Genomic DNA, 19259 nt, shown 5'->3' with positions numbered 1-19259 from the left:
TCTGTTAGGCCCGAGCTTTGCAGCACATAACACCGAGAAACGGCTGAAGCTAACGGCTTTGCTATCTGTACTATGTAACCCGCCAGTAATTTGCTTTTTTCCCTTTTAAGGTCCATAGCAATACAGCCCCAAGCTGCTTCTCAGGATGGTCTGGCTGCGATGCGCACTTCTGGCTAACAACTTGAAGTTGCACAGGGCTTTTAAGCGAACCTAACCATCAAACAAATCCCAAACGAAACGATGCTTCAGCGGGAAACGTACCCCGCTTTCGCCAGCAAGCCCTTTAACTCCTTTAAGGCGCCCGTCGTTGCGTCAGTTTGGGTTTTAAAGACCCCTCCGGGGCGCAGCCTGTAGCGCTCCCCGCCGCCCTGGCTGTCCTACGGGGCTGGCTGCTGCCAGCCGCGGGGAGGGCAGGGGACACCGCGGGGCACAGACGGGCACAGCCACCCCGCGATCCTGGGGCGCTGCCCGCGCCCCCAGCCCCGCTGCAGGGGCGGGGAGCGCCCCGGCACAGCCCCGGCAGCACCTGCCGCCCGCCCCGGAGCCGCTCCGGCGCTCTCCGCGCGGCGGGACCCGGCGGGGCGCTGGCTCCGCCGCAGGGCAGCTCCGCGCCAAACCCACCCGTGCCTTCCGCGCTTACGGGGCGTCCCGCTCGGCGGCACCCCGCGCTCTGTCCCCCCCGAGCCCGAGGGTCCGGGCGGGCCGGCTCCGGCAGCGGCGCTTACCCTCATCTTCCTGGCGCCGCGCTCCCCCGGCGGCGCGGGCACCGGGCCCCGCGGCTCTGACAGCTCCGAGCGCCCGCCCGCGCCGCCGCTCCCGCCGCGCCTGACGTCACGGCGGCCGCGGCGCCCCGTTGGCTGAGCGGCGGCGGGGCCCGTTCAAACGGGGCCGCGCGGGGAGGGCCGGGGGCTGCCGCGGGGGCCCGGGCACCTCGTCTCTGTGAACATTGCATCCTGCCCATCTTTCCGCTTGGTTGTGGCTGGGATGGCTGGATCCCTCCCTCCCTCCCTTTTCTTTTTTTCTAATTTGTTTGTTTTTCCCCTTTTCTGTGTTTTTCCCCCCAGATGCGCGTTCTCCAGCCAGCAGCCCGCCCGTCTTTCCGCGCCCCGCCCGCGTGTGCCGGTGCGCGGGGAGCGCTCCCGGGGCAGCCCGGCCGCGGGACGCGCGGCTCCGGGATCGCGGCCGCCCAGCCCTGCCCGCTGATAGTTGTTTTTATTGCTCTCTCGGTCGGCGTTGTTTCTCTCTTCTAGTTGCCTGAGCCATCATCTGATAGCCCTGGGCTTGTCCCAAGCCGTAGGGCTGACGCGGGAGCAGCCCCTGTTGTGTCACACACGGGCACGGGTCCTGTCTAGGATCGGATCTCCCGTGGAGAGGCTCCGAGGGGCATCTAGCCTCCCCACAGAGTCCTTCACCTGTACCCGGGGGCAGCTAAGGGCTGCCATCTTTTCAGCCTTTTCCCACAAAAGCAAATCTTTCTCGTCCTGTTCTTCGTTTTGAACTGTCATGGTTTAGTGGTTGCTACATTGTCTCCAGTCATTATTCAGATGTATTTTTGTTATTCAAATTATTTATTTAATTGCTGTGTTTGAATATGTAGCAGAAGGCTTCTCTAGTTTCCATGGTGATTAATGTAGGAAAAGCCTTTTTGGAAGTAGGTACGCCACTCTAGGTAGGTGGGCACGGCAAACGAATTTGGGCACATGCCCATACTCAGGAGGGTAAGGAATAGATTCGTGATTGCTCACAGTCTGAGAACAAGCACTGTCATCCATCCTAAACACACATTAATTTTAGAAGGAGATGTAGCTACTCATCTTTACCGCTTGCTTACTAAATTCCTTTTTGGTTTCCAAATTCTAACAGTTCTGCTATAGAGATTATTTTCCTTATTTAAAATTAGTTTTTCTTTTAAACAACTACTAGAAAAGTCACATTTCCCCCCACCCTGCCAAGTCTGCTTTGCTGTTAGTCTCAATCCTGTCTCTTAGCTGTACTCCACACCCTTCCGAGTGTGCAGGTGCTGTAGCAGATCTGATGCCTGCTTGTGCTGAGGCTTTGCTCAGTTACAGCCCCTGCCTGCCTTGGACACCGAGCAAGTTCCAGGCAGCAGTCCTGGGCTGGAATCCAGTGAGTGGTGTCTGACCTGCTGCACTGCCACGTTAGGACCTTACTGTGTAATGGTCAGGTAAATGTCATGGTAACCCACTGGAGGGTGAGGGTCAAGTTTTGTTAAAGTCTTGTTCAAACATCTTGAACCTCTTTATAAAAAGTTATCCAAAGCAGAAGGTGAGAACTTGTAGGCTATCACTGTATAACATGATAGTATTTCTTTCTGAATGCTATGAATATCTTTCAATACCTCATCTAGTATTTACGGCTAAGAGCAGCACCAGCAAGCCTGCAAATAAGTATGCATGAAAAACAGGTATTGGATTTCATTCTCTTTCTGTGCTAATCTGTTTTCCAGCCTTACTCAAACATTTGCCGAGACTTTAAGAAGAATATGTCCATTAATCTTAGCAAAACATACCTAGTTAATTGAGCTCTAGTCACAGATTCAATCTGTTGTAAAAACAACCCCTAGTCTTTTTGTTTGTTTGGGGCTTTGTTGGTTTTAGCGACATCAGAAATTAGATCTGTCTCGTCAGTGCAACTAAGAAATGTAAGAATTAAGAAACATTCCAATAAAATTAAGGAAAACTATACTAGTTAGGCATGCTCTCTCTTCTCTGAGATGTGTCTATACTGTGGTGTTTTTCCATATTTCTCCATTCAGTAGTCAAGCAGAGTCTGTTTAGACTTTTTTGTATGTATATGTAAAGGAGCATATGTGTGTATATTTCTTGTTTATATACATATCTAGGTATGTGTATACAAATGCTGGGGGCTGTGTTAGGATAAAAGTTCAGTAAAACATCTTTTCCTTTCCTAGGATACATGATGCTTGGTTTTGGGGACACTGTGTTGTGCAGTCCTGTTGGAAAGGTAGTTTTTACAAATCAGAGGAGCTAAAAGCCTAGATTCAGCTTGTACAGCATGTAGCAGATGAATCATGTTATCATTTTATTTCATTTTCCCTTCTGTAAAGGGTGGATGATGACCTTTAGCTATCTATATTCTGAGTGTCGAAATCTGTTGATACAGAAACTCTCTCAGGTCTAATTGTTTTTGTAGTTATGTAAGTTCTGTTCCTCAGCAAATTGCTTGCATTTTGAAGATGTTTCCATCAGGCATTGCCTCATGTTACTGGTGGGTGGACCCCAGAGCAAGTTTAATCAGCAGCAGAGCCTGTACTCGTTGTGTAGCTTGCTTTTGAGGCAACACTGCTGTGGTTCACTTGAGCTGGTCAGAGCAGCATCTTGCTGCAGAGTGAGTCAGCAGCAGCCACGCCGTGACTGTCTCAACCTTCAAGGTTGCTTCAGCCTCTCTCACGCTGGCTAACATCACCCTGACACGTTCCCTTACCTTGTGATTAACGACCTGGATTGACACTTGCAGTATTTGGGTTCTGTTCCTGCTTGTGCTGTGGACACTTGACTGACAAATTTTTTTAATCCCACTGTACCCTCAGAATTCATCTGCGAGATACTGATAAGGTATTTTCATGCTGTTGCACTTACTTTGTACATTTTATATTTGGGTGGTAAGCTTTTGCTTTATTGTGTTGGAATACAGTTTCCAAGTACAGTTACATCTCATCTTCAGTGGAAAATTGCTGGTCAATAGCTTGGTAAAAACAAGGAATTTTAGCAAAGAAAAATGGATGAAAATGAAGGAGAGATCAATTTGAAAGTGAAGATTATAAAGAAAGTTAGGGAAGAAGAAATTGGAGTTTTTTCTACTCATCTTAGATAATATCATTTTGGAAACAACTTGTTCAAGTGTGCCTGTGTGTATATTTAAAATGTAATTGTACTTAGGAAAAGTCAGTCATTACAAATGTCATTAATGCTGATCTGAGGCTATAAAGTCGATTATAAAGGGACTCTCCTAGAAATGCTGTCCTTGGAGCTTTCATTGTCAAGCTACTCAAGTCACTCACTTGGTCACCTTCCACACAAGTCTGTTAATAATAAACATTTGGTTTCGTTTAACAGTGTGTCAACATGCTTTAAATCCCCAGCACCTGCATTGAAGGAAACAAAGAGGGACAAAGCCACAGAAATTGGCATTGAAAATTAACAATTGTGTATGGCATTGTTCATAGTGTTGATTAAATACCAACGTAGGGTTGAGTCTTCATCTGTCCATTCCCATCCTTTTATGCACACAGTAGGCTGAGTACAGCACATTGCTTAGGTCTTTGAAGCACTGCTGCCAGGTTTATGCCTAGCCTTGTTTCTGACTTGGAGGGGCAGTCTGAACTGTTCCCCAGAGCTCTCCAGAGCTCTTGCAAGTGGCCGGGGTACAGAGGGTGACTGTGTGTGCATGTTACATCCTCTTCCACTGGTGCATTATACCCACAGAGCAGTACAGAAACCCTGCTGCATGCCCACACCCTAAAGCAGAGTGTTCTGCTTCTTGCCCTTGTGGAAGGCTTTAAGGCGCATGCAGCCTGGTACTGTCATTTGGAATTCAAAAAAGAATGCTGTATTAAAAATGTGCATTACATTCATGGGTTTTTTGGATTGTAGACGGAATCCTTCTGGAATTTATATAATTTATATCCCTTTTATAAGGAATTTGTCCAGGAAATGCCATTAAACTCCACAACAATGACCTTAGATAGGGCTTTTACATGGACACATGCTAGTATGGATCATTTGTAAGACTTCATAATTTAAGAAGTAGAATGTAGATAGAGTTTCAAAGCCTCAAATGGCTGTCTTCAAAGAGCATTTGTGTTCTGGTCTTGTTCATAGGGCTGCACAAGTGTTCAAGGTTTCCTTGTTGTACACAAATTTTAAGATTTAAAAGCTGTTCTCAAACCACTTTTAGATGAATTTGAAGACTTCTAAATTTCAACAATTCATGCTGCAGAATAACTTGATGGCACATTAATAACTTGGCAGCAGATGGGAGTGGGAGGAAAGAGTTTCAATTTGTGGTTCTGAACTGAGCAAAGCTTTATAAGCTTGAAGCAAGGTTGAGTGTCCTAGCCAGCAGTCTTTGGATATTACTGGCCATGCCTTTGTCTCCCTCTCTCTGACCTGGGGCATGAGAAATCTTTCCACATAATAATGTTTTATCTGAGCTGATGAGAATTGTAGTTTGAAAATGACATTATCCATTTTGTAAATGTTTTGCTGAAGGGGTCCTGACCAGCTTTACCCCTTAGGTATCCAGCAATTTTAAGAGCAAAGAAAGATTAAAATATAGGAGCAACTTAAGATGTGGTTTGTTGCTATGTCTTGTTTTTAGTTCTGTCTGAAAGGGGAAAGGGTTGTGAAAATTCTGTTTTGTATCTGTGGAGCAAACTGTTTTCGCTAGCATAAGGGCAGCTCTGTGACACCGCTGAGAATAACTCTTTGCTGGGCAGGGTGAAACAGATTTTTCCTGATGCTTGGTCCTGTAGCTCCCCCTTGGACTGAAAGGAAAGGTCTTCCCCAGGATTTAGAGAGGACATGGTGCTAATCCCCAGGTATTTTAGTGTCTCTGCCAAAATAACAGATTTAACATAACCTGACATGAGTTGCCTGTGTTATTTGTGTGTGGCTGTTAATTAATGACTGGGATTTTAATGGCTATTTTGGCACTGCTGCTAAAGGAATTCCACTAGTAGTCTGATTCCTGGTTTTCATAGATACTCTAGTCATAGAAATCTGTAGTTTTTAGGAATTATCTTGCCTGCTGATTAAGATTTAAGGTACATTCAGTTGGGAAACAACTGGATCGATCTGCTTTGATTAAATAAAATACAAATATAAAGAGCTGATGTTTCTGCTTTGCATCAAGGATGTAAAGAGAGGTCACTTACGGAAGTCTGAGGACCTCAGCTCATATAAAGGCAGAGGAGATTTAGTCAGAGACTGAACTAAAGAAAAATATGTTAAATAAAGATATAGGCTGGGCCTGCTCTGCTTAAAGGACCTGCTAGAACTTGTTATACATAAATGGCAATTTGTGTGTTTTCAGGAGCTGTTGGAGTCTTCTCACTTTTTTTTTTTTTAAAGAAAGAGCAGAAAAGACCAAATCCCCCCTATTTAACTGCTTTTAATGTTTGTGATTGTCTGATTTTGACTCCAGCAAGATATAACAGAGGCATGTTAATGTAATAGGCACTCCCTATATTCATTTTATCTCAGACCTTTTTAAGTTGACTATTTAAAAACAACTGATATTCTATTTTAATTGGGCTCAAGGCTGGGCTCAAGATGAATGAGTCCTGAACTTATCCTAGCTAGTGTGTCCTTTACTTGCACCATGCTTGCTGTGACACCAGCAATTCCAAGACACTGCCACCGAGCAGAAAGGGCAAATCAATTATGCCAAGGAGGAAGCATGTACATACATCAGCAATTTGGTGCCCAGGGGAAGAAAAATCTGCATGTCTGCTGATGTCAATCTTCTTGATATGGTATTTTTGTAAATGCACGTGGGTTGCTATTTCTTTTTAACTAGCTCAACAAAAAATATATTTATTTTTAGTGTTATAAGCTTCAGGGCATCACAATTAACAGATCAAAATTGCCAGTTTGATTAGTCAACCTTCTGTTTGCTTTAGCAGAAACTATGGCAGTGACATTGTTAGCATTCCCGTAGGTATTTTGGAAGATTCATTTTACAAGCAGTTATGGGATCCATTTTTTCTCCCCCAATTTTCATTCTCTTTGGTTCTACAGATTTTATTTTTGAGCTGATGGAGAGAAGTTCTGGGCTGATGAGCTCATTTGCAGTAACTCACCTTCAGCTGTATCAGTTTAAAAACATTTCTATTAAACATGTCTTGTCTTACCTGAATTACTGCAAGTAATTCAGTTCCCATGAACATCTATTGCTTGGACTCCTTTTGCTGACACTGCCAAGAAATTCATCAGCAGTTTTTGGGGGAGTTTTACAGTAGTTTGAAGTCTACTCATTTTTCAGGGCTCTTAACTGCTGTTGGTTTAATTCTAATGCCTTTATTTAGAATAGAATCAAGGTGTGGCAGTCTTGACAGTATCTTGAGGAAAATATATGGAGAAGTATTGCAAAAATAGTTAAATATGGTATAATTTTAGCAAGAGGCTGCAATCAAATTAAGTAGTCAAAATTAAGTTTTAAGGAAGCATTCTGATGAATAACAACAGCTAGTGAACAAATGGATACACTCCCAAGCTTACTGAGTTTTGTCTATAAGAATTTTTCTATCACCTACGGTGATTTTTAGCATAGTTTGGGAAGGACTGACACTATCCCATCACAAACTGTGTATTGAATTGGTGCTGGGTAGTACAGAACAGAGCTTATTGTTTATATATATATATGTATGTTTATCCTTTTTTACATATCCTAGGACACAGGCTATTCAAACATAAACTATTGAACTTAAAGCTCTAAAGCAGTATGGCTTTATGTGGTCAAATTTGCACTGGCTTAAGCTGAGGACTGTTCTGCAGGTGAACAAACTCCTTGCTGTAGATACATAAATGTTGAAAGTAAAAAAATAAAAAAATAAATTATCTGTGTACTAGTGAATTAAGTGATCAATTACTTAATCTTCTGTTTTGCTAAAACATGTTGACATGAATTTGTCAAAGAATTCACATGATTGAGCTACTTTGTCCCAAACTTTTATGAAAGTATCTTTATAAGGACATAAATGTAAGTGTACTATAAATAAAAGATTTACTGTCCTCCTGGAGATTTTATTTTCCCTGTGGTCTGTACCAGTCAAGCCACAATTCAAATAGCTGATGATAAAAAACAACATGCTTATTGAACCTGTTTGCTTTGTCATTTAGGGCTGACACTCACCTGAAAGTTGGCTAAGTCATAGGATAACAAGTTTCAATAATTTCTAGTTGTATATTTCTTTAGGGGCAAGGGGAACACTTATATTTTTGTCAGGAGGATATTAGTGGATTTTTCACCATTTTCTCTGCCTTTTTCAAGTTCATTGTGCCAGAATTAAAAAAATCATTTAGGGAGGTAGTTTTATTATTTTACTTAAATTTTGCAATTTATATTCTTCTGCCTTCTTACCAGAGGAACAATCAGATGGTGTAAAACAAATACAGTGAATTCAAGAGCCACCTATGTTTTGATGACTCTGGATTTCAACCCTACAGCTGCTGCTGTGGCATGAAACAGATGTCGTGTCAGCCAGCAACTTCAAAGGGGATTCCCTAGGCATGAGCATGTGGGAAATTTAAAACTGATCCTATTTCCCTGGGGAAGCTTGTTCCTTCTGTTGCTCATTTGTGTTCCCCATTAGGCTGTGTTCTCGGGTCTGTGCACACCGTGGGCACAGCCGGGTTCAGTTCAGGTTTAGAGACTTGTGGTAAGACTGTCTGTAGGTGGATTTCTCTGTTTCGAGTTGTTCATTTTGGAGGTTTGTTTGTTTGTTTTTTACTTCTTTTTTTCATTTTGTGCAGGGATACCAAAGCTCCCTAAAATCCATGGTCATGTTAGTAAAACATTTTTTTAGATTAGACCTCAGAAGTCTGTGATCTCTGTAGAAATTGGAAAGTGCTGTAGTGGTTGATGCTATTTTCCCTGCATTTCCTACTTTCCTAAACACCTTTTTTTCTTCATAGCTAGATAGGGTAGAAACATGCAGATTGTTGATATAGCTGAGGAGAGAAGCTGTAGAGATATATGCTGTGTTTGTGAATGAATAGCTGTTGCTAAGACATGGCTGAAGTAAATGTAATAAAGTACTAAGTGGTGTTCAGAAGTGTGGTCTCCACTTGCCCAGGAAAATATAGTTAACTCTGTTATTTAGTTTTCTCTCTGTAAAGTCTTGAAACAAACATACAGCACTCTACAAACAAACTGTAAAATGCCATATAAAGCTCATATACACACACATTGCATAAAAATGAAAACATGTAAAAAATATTTCAATTATTTTGGATAACAAGAATGAAAACAATTAAAAATTTTTATTTAATTTCCCTGCCATCCTGTCCCTCCCTGGTGCTTCTGTGTATCCTGAACTGATAGTTACCTACTGTTTGATATTTGAGCTGGTGGTTTAAATGTAAAATCTTTTCATGTCTTGGCATATTTCCTGGCCAGTTAAATGCCTTTAACTTTCCTAACTATATGAGATTTTTAGCCAGATAGTACTCTTACACTTCTTTAAAATCTGTATACATGAAAAAAAGCTTCAAAGTGCCTTGCCCAAATGAACTGCTTAACCATAATGACTTAACAGTGTTGCAGTACTGATTGTTAATTTGGGAATGTTCACTGAAAAGCACATTGTTTCTCTTGTGTAGGAGACTAGTTCCCTATGAGTATTTTATAATTTCCTATTTTCTCACTTGTGGCTCCCACAGAATATATGCATGGCAAAGACAAGCTAGAAATCCTAAACTTACAAGACATCCCACTGGCATTTGGTTCAGACCTAATAATACCAAAGTAAAAAGTACAGCTTGTTTCACATGAAGTATTGCAAATGCATTAAGTTATTTAAGCAGTTATCTTTGCAAATTCTTTAATAAAATCTAGCCTAATTTCAATTAGGGAGATCTAAAATGCTCTATTGTCTGTTTTCAGCATAAATGTTTTATAGATTTACATATCACAACCATTTTCTTCCTGGGATACTATGTTCTATCATTTCATGTTGTTCTAAGAATAATTAGGACCATAATATAAAACATTATACACAAAATTCTCCCATGATTACCCACCAGCCTGCATCAAATCCCCTTGATAAGAAGCCTGAGGAATTTCTTGTCATATTATACTTTGTGCAGTCCAGGAAAGGGGGTGTATCACATTGTAACTACTACCATGTTCCTTATGGGATTTGCTGTTTCTTTGGTATAAAAATTCAGTGATGCTGGAGAAATTTGAGACTGGAGAGGCACTCAGGTGCTGGCATTTTAAATACCCTTGTTGCAAGTTGAGCACAGTTTTGCTGCATGTCCTTGGTAGATGAATTTAAAACACCTACCCCCACTCACACCTACGTCTATTGAAGTGAAAAAGGGTTTGTTCAACTGGAGCAGCTGCTTCTAGAAATGGAATTGTAATTTTAAAGCAAAAGATGAATATGCTAGTGCTTTTTATTGGTAGTTATTTTCTAAAGTAAATGAAAGTCCTGAATGGCCCTAACATTGCATTATACATAATAATTCATATTAGCTATTATATAAATTAACTTTTGTAATTTGATGTTCTGTGAATTTGGTGAAATGGCTGCTTTATGTTTTGCAGTTTCCAGTGAATCTATGGAGCAAAATAAATTTTTTTCATTGTTGCTAAAGCTTGTTTACTGCTACTAAAAATCTTGAGAACGTTGATTGTTTTATGTAATAACTTCATTTTTATGGTTTGCAAAATACTGGCAGACTTAAACTGATGTTGATGAAGGAAGGCAACACAGGATTTCAGCAAGGGCATCTGTAAATAACCGTACAGAAACCGGGGCACAAACCATAAAAAATCATCTTTGGCCTGCTGTCTGCTACCCTTGTCAAAACTGTGAATAACAAGGCACTGAGCCTGAGTGCCAACCACTGCCTGACTTGGCACTGCCCACACTTACACACAACTCTGGAGACAGCAAAGTAAGTCAAGGAAAACAGGTCTCTGAAAGGAGTGCAAGAGCCAAAGAAGTAGCCACATGTATATCCCCATTCCTACAGTGTGCACTATCATGATGATCATCTGAGCTCCAATATTCACAGAATCCACAAAATAAAGTAGAATTACAGAAATATAAGGCAACAACAGAATGCTCACCCCATATCTTTTTCTGTAGTGTAGCATAGAGATCAAAGCAAAAACAGCTTATCCAGCTATAGAAGCATTACTACTTGGAAGATTATTATTCATTAAAATGCTAGATTGTCAGGAAAATTTCCCAATGAATGGAAATAGCCTGCTTAGGCACCTTTTGATCTGAGCTGGTGCTTATCTCCATGTTGATGATGAAACTTGCCTGGGTAGTGACTCCTAGGGTACTATGGTAAATGGCAAGATTTTGGCATAATTATTTCTTTAAAAACCTCTCAAAAAATTTCATACAGAACTTTGGCTTCTGATTTTTTCCTGAAAACATCAGAATAGCATCTGAAAACAGTTTATAATCTGTCACAGAACCTTGCTTTGACATGTGTTTTGTTAACTGAACTTCTGAGGATGTGCAATTCCAATGTGTCTGTTTAAGGAAGCAGTGTGTCTTACCTGGTTCACATATTCACAGCTAAGCTAAACTCTCATCTTTATTCTGTGCAGCATTGCCATTTCTACTAAACCCTAATCCATTATTCATAACTGCTTCTAATTTTGGCCTAACTTTGAACTGGAGATAATTGGAATGTCTCCAATTGTCTCGTATGTTCACACATCAAAGAGCATCAATTCAGAAGTTAGCATTGTTCTTGTGGTGTATGTATGTGTGTGCTTTAAAGAGTGAGGAAAGTGATATTTTAGTGATATTGTTTGGTTAGTGATATTGGGATATTCCATTTTCTTCTTTCAAAAATAAATGATAATAAATTTGGAATCTTAGGAAAGGGGTACCATAGGTTACCATGTCCAATGCTGCAGATCTGAGTATTAGCACAAAACTTGTTAGAGGCAACAGAACTCATCTGAGTGACCCCAAGTAAAGGTTGATGTTTAGTGTTACTTAATTCCTCCTTTCCCTTTGGTGCTGCCTGTGATCACAAGTCCCTGTTTTCGTTACTGAGCAAAATGATCTTGTCTTTTTATTATTATTGTTTTTCCTTGTTTTTCCTTCCTCTATATTGTATTGATACACTTGGTTCAAAGTCTGATTCTGCATATATTTTGTGTTTCCTCACCAAGAGCAAAAATCTAAAGATTTTGCTAACTTTTTTTAAACTCTGGATATGCTATCTCTGTAAAAGTGACTAATAGTCTACACACCTAGAAGCTCCACTGAGTCAAGCACAGCACTCCAGATGTTACAGCACCGAAGCTATATCCCAGGTTAATACACATAGGAAGTTCTTAGATTTATCTTGAAATTGCCCCTTCAGTTTCCTGCCAAGATCTGTGCTCAGTATAGAAGATAAGCAAAGTTTTTACAGACCAGAAGTCTGTCAAGTGGTTGATATCTCTTCATTGGCAACAGATAAAAACTAGCAAAATACAGTTTGATTAGTGAGTTTTTGTATTTTTCTCCACATGAAAAAGTAACATTTTTAAGAAACAGCTAGCTGTCAATGCAGTCCTCAAACCTGAGCTAAGTAATCTGCTCCCTTTTCTGATTGCTTTGAGGAGCGTTCCTGTACAGCTATGGCAAATGTCCCAGGCTAATTTTTCATATCTTTTTAGTGATAATTTGTGCTCAGTTTTCAGCTGCAAAGGACTAAAAGAACATTTCAAGCCCACACAAAGTCTGACGAGAGCTCGTGACTGTCTACAATTGGGAACAGCAGGCTGCATGTTCCCTGTTGCAGCAGGGAAAATGGTCAGGATTAGGTTTATTTAGGGTTTTTTTCAGCATCATTAACATACAGCTGATATCTACCAGAAAAAATAAATTGAAAACTATAATTTTTTTTTAATTCCATGCTAGCAGAATAAATAATTTGGTAAGATTATGAGAAAATAAGAGAGTAAGGGTGGATTGAAGATGCAGTTTACTTCTTAACATGTTTGTGAATAGTGAGAGAAAATCAGCCCAGGAAAGGCATCACTCACCTTGTAAGCTTTTAACCCTTCCCCAAAGGCCTGTCCTGCAAACCCTTTAAGTCCCATGTCCAGCTACCAGCATTTTTTGCTACTCATCTTTCCCTTCCCTTCCTCCAGCCATCTTCTTGCCCCTTCCCCCCACTTCCTATGAAAAGGAAAGCTGCTGAGAGCTCATAAGTAACAGACTCATGCTTTCAATCAAAGGAGGGAGCTGAATAGCCTTGCACTCGGAGCGAGTTCAGCGGATCTGGAGTCAGGGCCCCTTCATTAATGAGAAAGGAATCTGTTCACCTTCTGAAATCTTCCAGCACTCCCTCAAGCTGCCTGAGCCACACAACTTGTGTTTCTCATAAACTTCCCCACTGTGACCACAGTTCCATTTCTCTCATTCTCTCCTCCAACTCTTGAAAACAAAATATGCAAAGGTAATTTCCCTGCTCTTGCTGGGTTCATGTTCTTTCTTTGCTCATTAGGAGATGCCATTTCAAATTAATTTCTTTCCCTGGACCCTAAACCCTTGGTTTCAGTGAAAAAAAAAAAATAGTTGGGCTTAGAATTATGTGCAAGAAAACATAACATTTGCGTCAGGCTTGTCGGACATCTGTAAAGTGCAGGTCCAAACCCTCATTTTGATTCTCAGGCTCAGTGGTTTCCACTGGCAGTTTTTTCACTCAAACATCTTGTTTCAGTTCACACCAGCTGAGTTTTGTCTTGAGTTTGTACGGGTTACAGCAAACCCTGGAAATTCAAATGCAAAGCTCAGCTGAAACAGCTGTTGTCCTTTCTTTTGGTCCAAACTGCATTACCACCTAAGATGCTAAAATCATCCTTACCTCCTGAAAATTACTTCAGGTTTGGTGTAAACCTCATAAAGCTAGCATGGTGCCTGCTTGGTTTGGGAATGTTTTATTAGCTCATTTTTAAGCTAATTCTATTTTATAAATATGAGTATGTACCACCTCAGGAATTTGTAATTTCATTTCACATGGTTTCAGAAGTAGAGAAGCATTCTTTGTCATGATTTAGTTTTTTTTTTCCTGTATGTATGTATGCTGTTAGTGTCTGTATGTATGCTGTTAGTAATGTGAAAGGAGTAGTTACTGTCAATGAAGGAATAAAGGAGAATAAAGCAGTGGGGAAATCATCATACATGATTTCTGGGAGTGGCACAAAGCAAGTATCCAGTTGCTATTCTGTGGATGGTCTTAATACTTTGGTTTGGGGAAAAATGTGTTGATAGGCACCCCTGCTATGTTCACATAGGTAAATATAAGTAACTTTTGTTACAGGTGTGGGGAAAGATGCATTGTATGTAGGAATGTGAATCGAAAAGGAATGTGGGAGTTGATAAGAAATGATTGTTTTATAGATGCAGCATCACTGAGCATTGGTTTAGGTTTTAAAAGTGCCTTTGACAAGAGGTAGTTTTAGTTCTCATTCTTATTTGGAAACAGTTATGTTCAAACTTCAGACTGAACAGCCAAATTCAGACTCCTTTTGGTCTTTAGATCCATTCCACTTCAAGAGTTGTGATTTTCTGTTAATGCATAACTGATAGTGAACATTTTTCTGTTAATTTCCTTGGTGGAACCATGCAGTATGACTTTTTCTACTAAGAAAGAGAAAATAGTTTTGATTGTTGAGTTCTGTTTGTTATTTTATGTTGATATTACACATAGCTCAAGGATATAGTGACTGACTGAATCTGAAAATCTGAGCAAAAAGTACTTAGAATTCTTGAATAAAAAAGAGCTATCTTGTCAAAACAAGCCTTGTGCCATAAAGATTTCAGTGGCAGAAAAGAACGAGGAGAGAATGTAAAACTGGAATACTATCTATGGGATGTTAATTGCTGTGGGTGCTGATTGCTTGCTAATTTAAACAGATACTGTGAGTGCTCAGAACCAGGGTATGAAATGCTGGCAGTAGCTTTCTCTGCCTGACAATCATGTAAAAGAATAATTTTTGATTGAAATTAGAGATGTAGCTCTAAGATTATGGGCAAAACCAACTGTGTTTCCCTCTGCTCCCCTACCACTTAGTTGTTGGGGTTTTTTTTTCATGCCTTAAGTGACTTAATTGAAAATTGACAATAATTGGGTCAGAACACGGGGCTGAGGGTAGCAGCAGTGCTGTAGCAGCGAGTTAAGCTGCTGATGCATCCAAAGGCCATGACTGCAGCAAGTGGCTGTGAAACATGCCAAACAGTGTCAGCTTGTTGTGGCTGAGCCACGGGCACACGGACAGACAGCAGCTGTTCCTGGTGCCAGCGGTGAATGTCCTGAAGGCTCCATGGGTGTGCTCCTGTCCTTCTAGTGTTGGGTGGCAGTGCCTGCTGCGGGATCCTGAGGGCCTACACAGTAGAGGGGCAGCTTTCTTCTGCTCTCCAGCCTTGCTTTTACATTAACTAGCAGGCTTTTCTCTCCTTGCCATCATCTCGAGGCAGAGAAGGGTGCTGCTGCCTGCTGGGATGTGATGTCTGAGCTCTCTGTGACCTGGCCCCGGGGTGGCCTCTGGCCTCCTCAGCTGCCTGGGCAGCCCAGCCTCCCCGCCCAGCGCCACGGCCCAGCTCTGCCACCTCACAGTCCTACCTGCTCCTCTCTGCCCTTTGCAAAATGAAGACATCAAAAGTAATTTGATGTCTTCATTTAAAGTATAAGACTCCTCCTCTCTCATTGCTTGGTACTGCTTTGAAATGTAGCCAGTGTTCCCTTGTAGTTGAAAGAGGCCACCAAGGCTCTGGGTTGGCTCTCCCAGCAGATGTGTCCCAAGGGATTGGCGAGTGTCCCTGTGCTCCAGGAGGGCTGTGGGGCCCCGCTGTGCCAAAGCCAGACACGGGGCCTGGCTGCAGTCCCTGGGCTCTTGGTGTTGCCTGTAGAGAGCCTGGGGAAGGCAGATGTGGAAGCAGCTGTCCTGGGTTGTGCACTTGGTGGATTGTGGGCTGGAAGGACAGCCTGGCTGGCCCACACTTTTCTCTGGTTTCTTCCTTGCCAAGTGCCATCTGAACATTTGACTTCCCCTTTGCAGCATTGCTTGGCCTCACCCCTCTGGAAGCACAGGGATTGTTTGGGTCCCCACGGTGCAATGACCTGTTTTTGTCAGGGTTTTTCCAGTTAGGATCACTAGGAAGAACAGAACTCCTAGGCACAGCTGAAGCTCCTTGCAGTGATTAAATCTTGTGCATTGCAGTAACAGCAAATGGAATGAGAAGTTTCAAGGATTGCTTGATCGTGAATTGTTCCCTGCAGATGTGCCCAGAAGAAGTTTATTTAAAACTTGTGTTCCTATTTCAGTTTTCTGAGAGGAGCATTCAGGCTCTATTAAATTCTGACAAATAGAAAATGAATTAAGTTTTAGTGTCATCTATCTTCTGTATTCTTATGATTTTAGAACTGATGAAAAACTTCTTTACTGTTACAGGGCCTGCTCTGAATGTTTCAGGTAGGCAAAAGGAGTGTGGTCCTTTGAATTATTTAAGGCTGTGCTAGAATGGTTACCTCTTTACTTGTCTATTGCTACTAAATTTCAGAAAAGGCTAAGAGGGGTAAAAATTTGTTTATTCATAAAAAACATCTCTGCAAGTCCCACCCTTGCCCCACAGGAAGGACTATCTTTAAAATTTGGGGCTGCAAGCCCAGAGCCTTCTGTTTTGTCACTGCTGAGGTTAACGAGTCAAGGGTCATGGCATTAATCAGTGACTATGGTGCAGAACAGAGTTGCTAAACTTGTGGTGAAATTTGAGCTTGCTCTCATGGGAACAGAGTGGGGAAGGCAGCATTTGGGAAGAGCCAGCCTCCCCCTGCCAGGGGGAGATCTGGGTAAGGGCGCCTCTGCCTGGAGCGCTGGTCTGGCGCTGATTACATCTGTGTGTGTGGGCATGCTGCATATAACCTTAATTTATGGATTTTCCTCTACCCTTCAACAAGTCTGCTGGAGTCTGTGCCCTAAAAATTAATGTCCGTCATCACATACCTGATTATTGGTCTGAGTGGTGAGAAAGTACCAGAGAGTAAGGGCAAGCTCCACAACCCCTGAAGTTTCTGAGATGTTATCTTAATCCAGTGGTGACTGATGCCCTAAATTCTTCTTTACTCAGTTAATAAGTTTTCATTAGCACAAACAACCCTTAAAGAAAGGAGCTGTTAGCAATGTGTAGAGCTTTTACAGTACAGTTTGGCATTACAATACTGGAAGGTGCAGAGCAGTTGTAATGCCTGTCAATTTTTTGTTATTAATTATAAGAGAGGACTATTTCATGCAGATTCTCCCTTTCTTTCATGCAGTCAGCCTGACTTCTTCATTTTTATTGTTTAATTTGAGATCAGGAAAATTGTGCTTTGGTTAAGAAATCTATCTAAATTAACAGGTTGTTATTTATTTCTTTAGAATACACAAATCAAATTTCATGGTGTCTTTCAAGACAGAGAATATTTTCTCCTGGGTATCACTACAGTGAAAGTTATTGCACTTTAATATAATTCCTGAAACAATTAATCACAGGGACTGTAGTTTTGCAAGAGGCGAAGCTTTATTTGTTTACAGTCTGTTAAGCTATTTATTTACTGTGTGTTCTCACTCCTCCCTTAAGCCCTTCAGAAATGAAAAATACAAGGGGATAGCAGTTCCTTTTCTCATTTAAGTATGCAAACATGGTTTTCAGAGCTCTTTTTCCTGTTGCAAAAGCAAGGTCAGAAGATAATATAAAACAATGTGTTTAAACTAGATTCTGGTTGTAATTTGAAAGCATTCAGTACTGTTGTCTGGTTTTAGTCCTCAAATACATATGGATGCCCCAGGGCACAAGGCAGAGAAACCTGGAAATTGCTTTAATTTGTCCCCAGTCCCTGCCCACAGACCTGGGCACACTGCAGAGGTAACTTGGGTCAGGTCATAGCCCATCCCAGCTTAATGTGGTTCCTGCAGCTTTGCTGTGTTAGCTTGCCCACCTCTCATTTTCTTCTCATTTCAAGTGTTTATCAAAGCCAGTGATAGATGTTGTCTCTCTCTGTGTTTGCAGACACTAGCAGGTGAAATAAAGCTATTCAGTATGGTAGAGCTATTCTAGTTTACTTTCAAACATCCAGTTTGGCTAAAAGGGTTGCATGGATTACTGAGATTTACAGTACCAATTATAGGATTCAGTTACTCTGTCTTGTAAGGAAGGCTATTACTTGAATTAAAAAAAAAAAAGCAACATGCATTTCTGTTATTGGTTGCTGGCAGAAGCAGTAATGGGATGCCTATTGCTGATGATAAACATGTACAGTCCCTGAAAACAAATTAAATTTTGGCCAGACTATTTCTAGATGGTATTTTCCTAACTTCTTGCCTTTTGGTGAATAAATTGTATTGCTTTTGTGGATTATTTCAAAACCTGTTTCTCAAAAAAAAAAAAAAAAATTAAGACATATCAGAAAAATCAGACTTCTTTTCAGTCTTCTATTTTTCACTATCAGTTCCCCAAACTATTTCCTTCCTCAAGGGATTTAACTATATTAACTTCTAAATTCATAGATAGGCAGTTTCTTGCCTTCTGTTTCTTTCCTTTTTAAGGGATTTATTTTTTTCTCAGTGCCTATAAGGTTGGAGCCCTGGAGATTTGAAGCTTCTTTCATCCTCCAAAATGTCAGCAGTTTCAAAGTGAGTTCCTGTACACTTCTTTTGACATGCTCTGTAATATTTTTCACACTTGGCTTGGATGCTCTTTCTCTGCAGGTGAGAGGCAGTATGGGTAGGAGACACATTTATACCTCAGACTCTGGATAAAACAATCACCAGGGAGAGGAAAGCACCCTGACACAAGCCAGCTGTGCACAGTCCAAATGACTGACAAAAATGTTGCATCTTCACCCTCTTGCTTCTGAAGTTTGTGCAGTATCAAACTCGTACAGCTGAGAGCCAGTGTTAGGATGTCTTGGCTTTCTGTTCCTCTAGTGCAAGGCACATTAGAAACCATCAAACAAAACCAGCGGTGTCAAGTCCATTTCTGTCAGCCTGTGATCTACAGAGCAAGAACTCTCAGCCTTCAGCTAAGGTTTCTTCTTTCTGGGTTGCAAAGTACCAGGTGGCAGAGCTGGAGATTGGCTTAGGCTTGTGTGCAGGACTGCAGTGTGTCGTGTGGTCAGACCAGAAGATGGGGAGTGAAGGGAAGTGGGCAATGGAAATAAAATCCTCTTCCTGGTAATCAAAGCCAGCAGCGCTAATGAAGGGGCCAGGAACTGATAGGAGAGGAATGTAATTACTGCTACCAAAGGCAGCTGGGCCACATATTGGATTAGCATGGAGAAGGGATCAAGGCAGGGCACAGGTACCTGCTGGGGCAGCAGAAGGAGGGGTGGAGGAGCTGGGGAAGTAGTGCATGTAAGCAGGGAATGCAGAAAAGAGGGTGAAGAAGCAGGAACACAGAAGTGGGACAAGGCCTATTTGACAGTAAAGCTATTTAAAACTTCTGAAAAGTTGTTTCCCCACACATGTGTACTTTGAGGAAGGAAAGG

The 19259-nt window shown here is 41.5% G+C and overlaps 2 protein-coding genes across 6 annotated transcripts in view; one reads left to right on the top strand and one right to left on the bottom strand.

The window, feature by feature from the left end:
* The window catches only part of LOC135306412 (pulmonary surfactant-associated protein A-like), a 299646-nt gene that overhangs the window by 30423 nt on the left and 249964 nt on the right, over positions 1–19259 (top strand). The gene's annotated exons all lie outside the window — the stretch shown is intronic.
* Positions 1–19259, bottom strand: part of RASGEF1A (RasGEF domain family member 1A) — a 165649-nt gene that overhangs the window by 25945 nt on the left and 120445 nt on the right. The window contains exon 1 of one of the 5 annotated variants that reach the window (XM_064430289.1): positions 726–868. The exons of 3 other annotated variants lie outside the window; for them this stretch is intronic. In XM_064430289.1, coding sequence (XP_064286359.1) covers positions 726–731 — 6 coding nt within the window. In that variant the 5' untranslated portion in view covers positions 732–868. Of the gene's footprint in view, positions 1–261; positions 373–725; positions 869–19259 lie in introns of those variants that run through there. One more of the 5 variants, XM_064430292.1, reaches the window with a different exon arrangement.

Source organism: Passer domesticus, chromosome 8, assembly GCF_036417665.1.
Source record: "Passer domesticus isolate bPasDom1 chromosome 8, bPasDom1.hap1, whole genome shotgun sequence".
NCBI lineage: Eukaryota > Metazoa > Chordata > Aves > Passeriformes > Passeridae > Passer > Passer domesticus.
The sequence above is the reverse complement of the archived record's forward strand: the minus strand, read 5'-3'. Positions and strand labels throughout refer to the sequence as shown.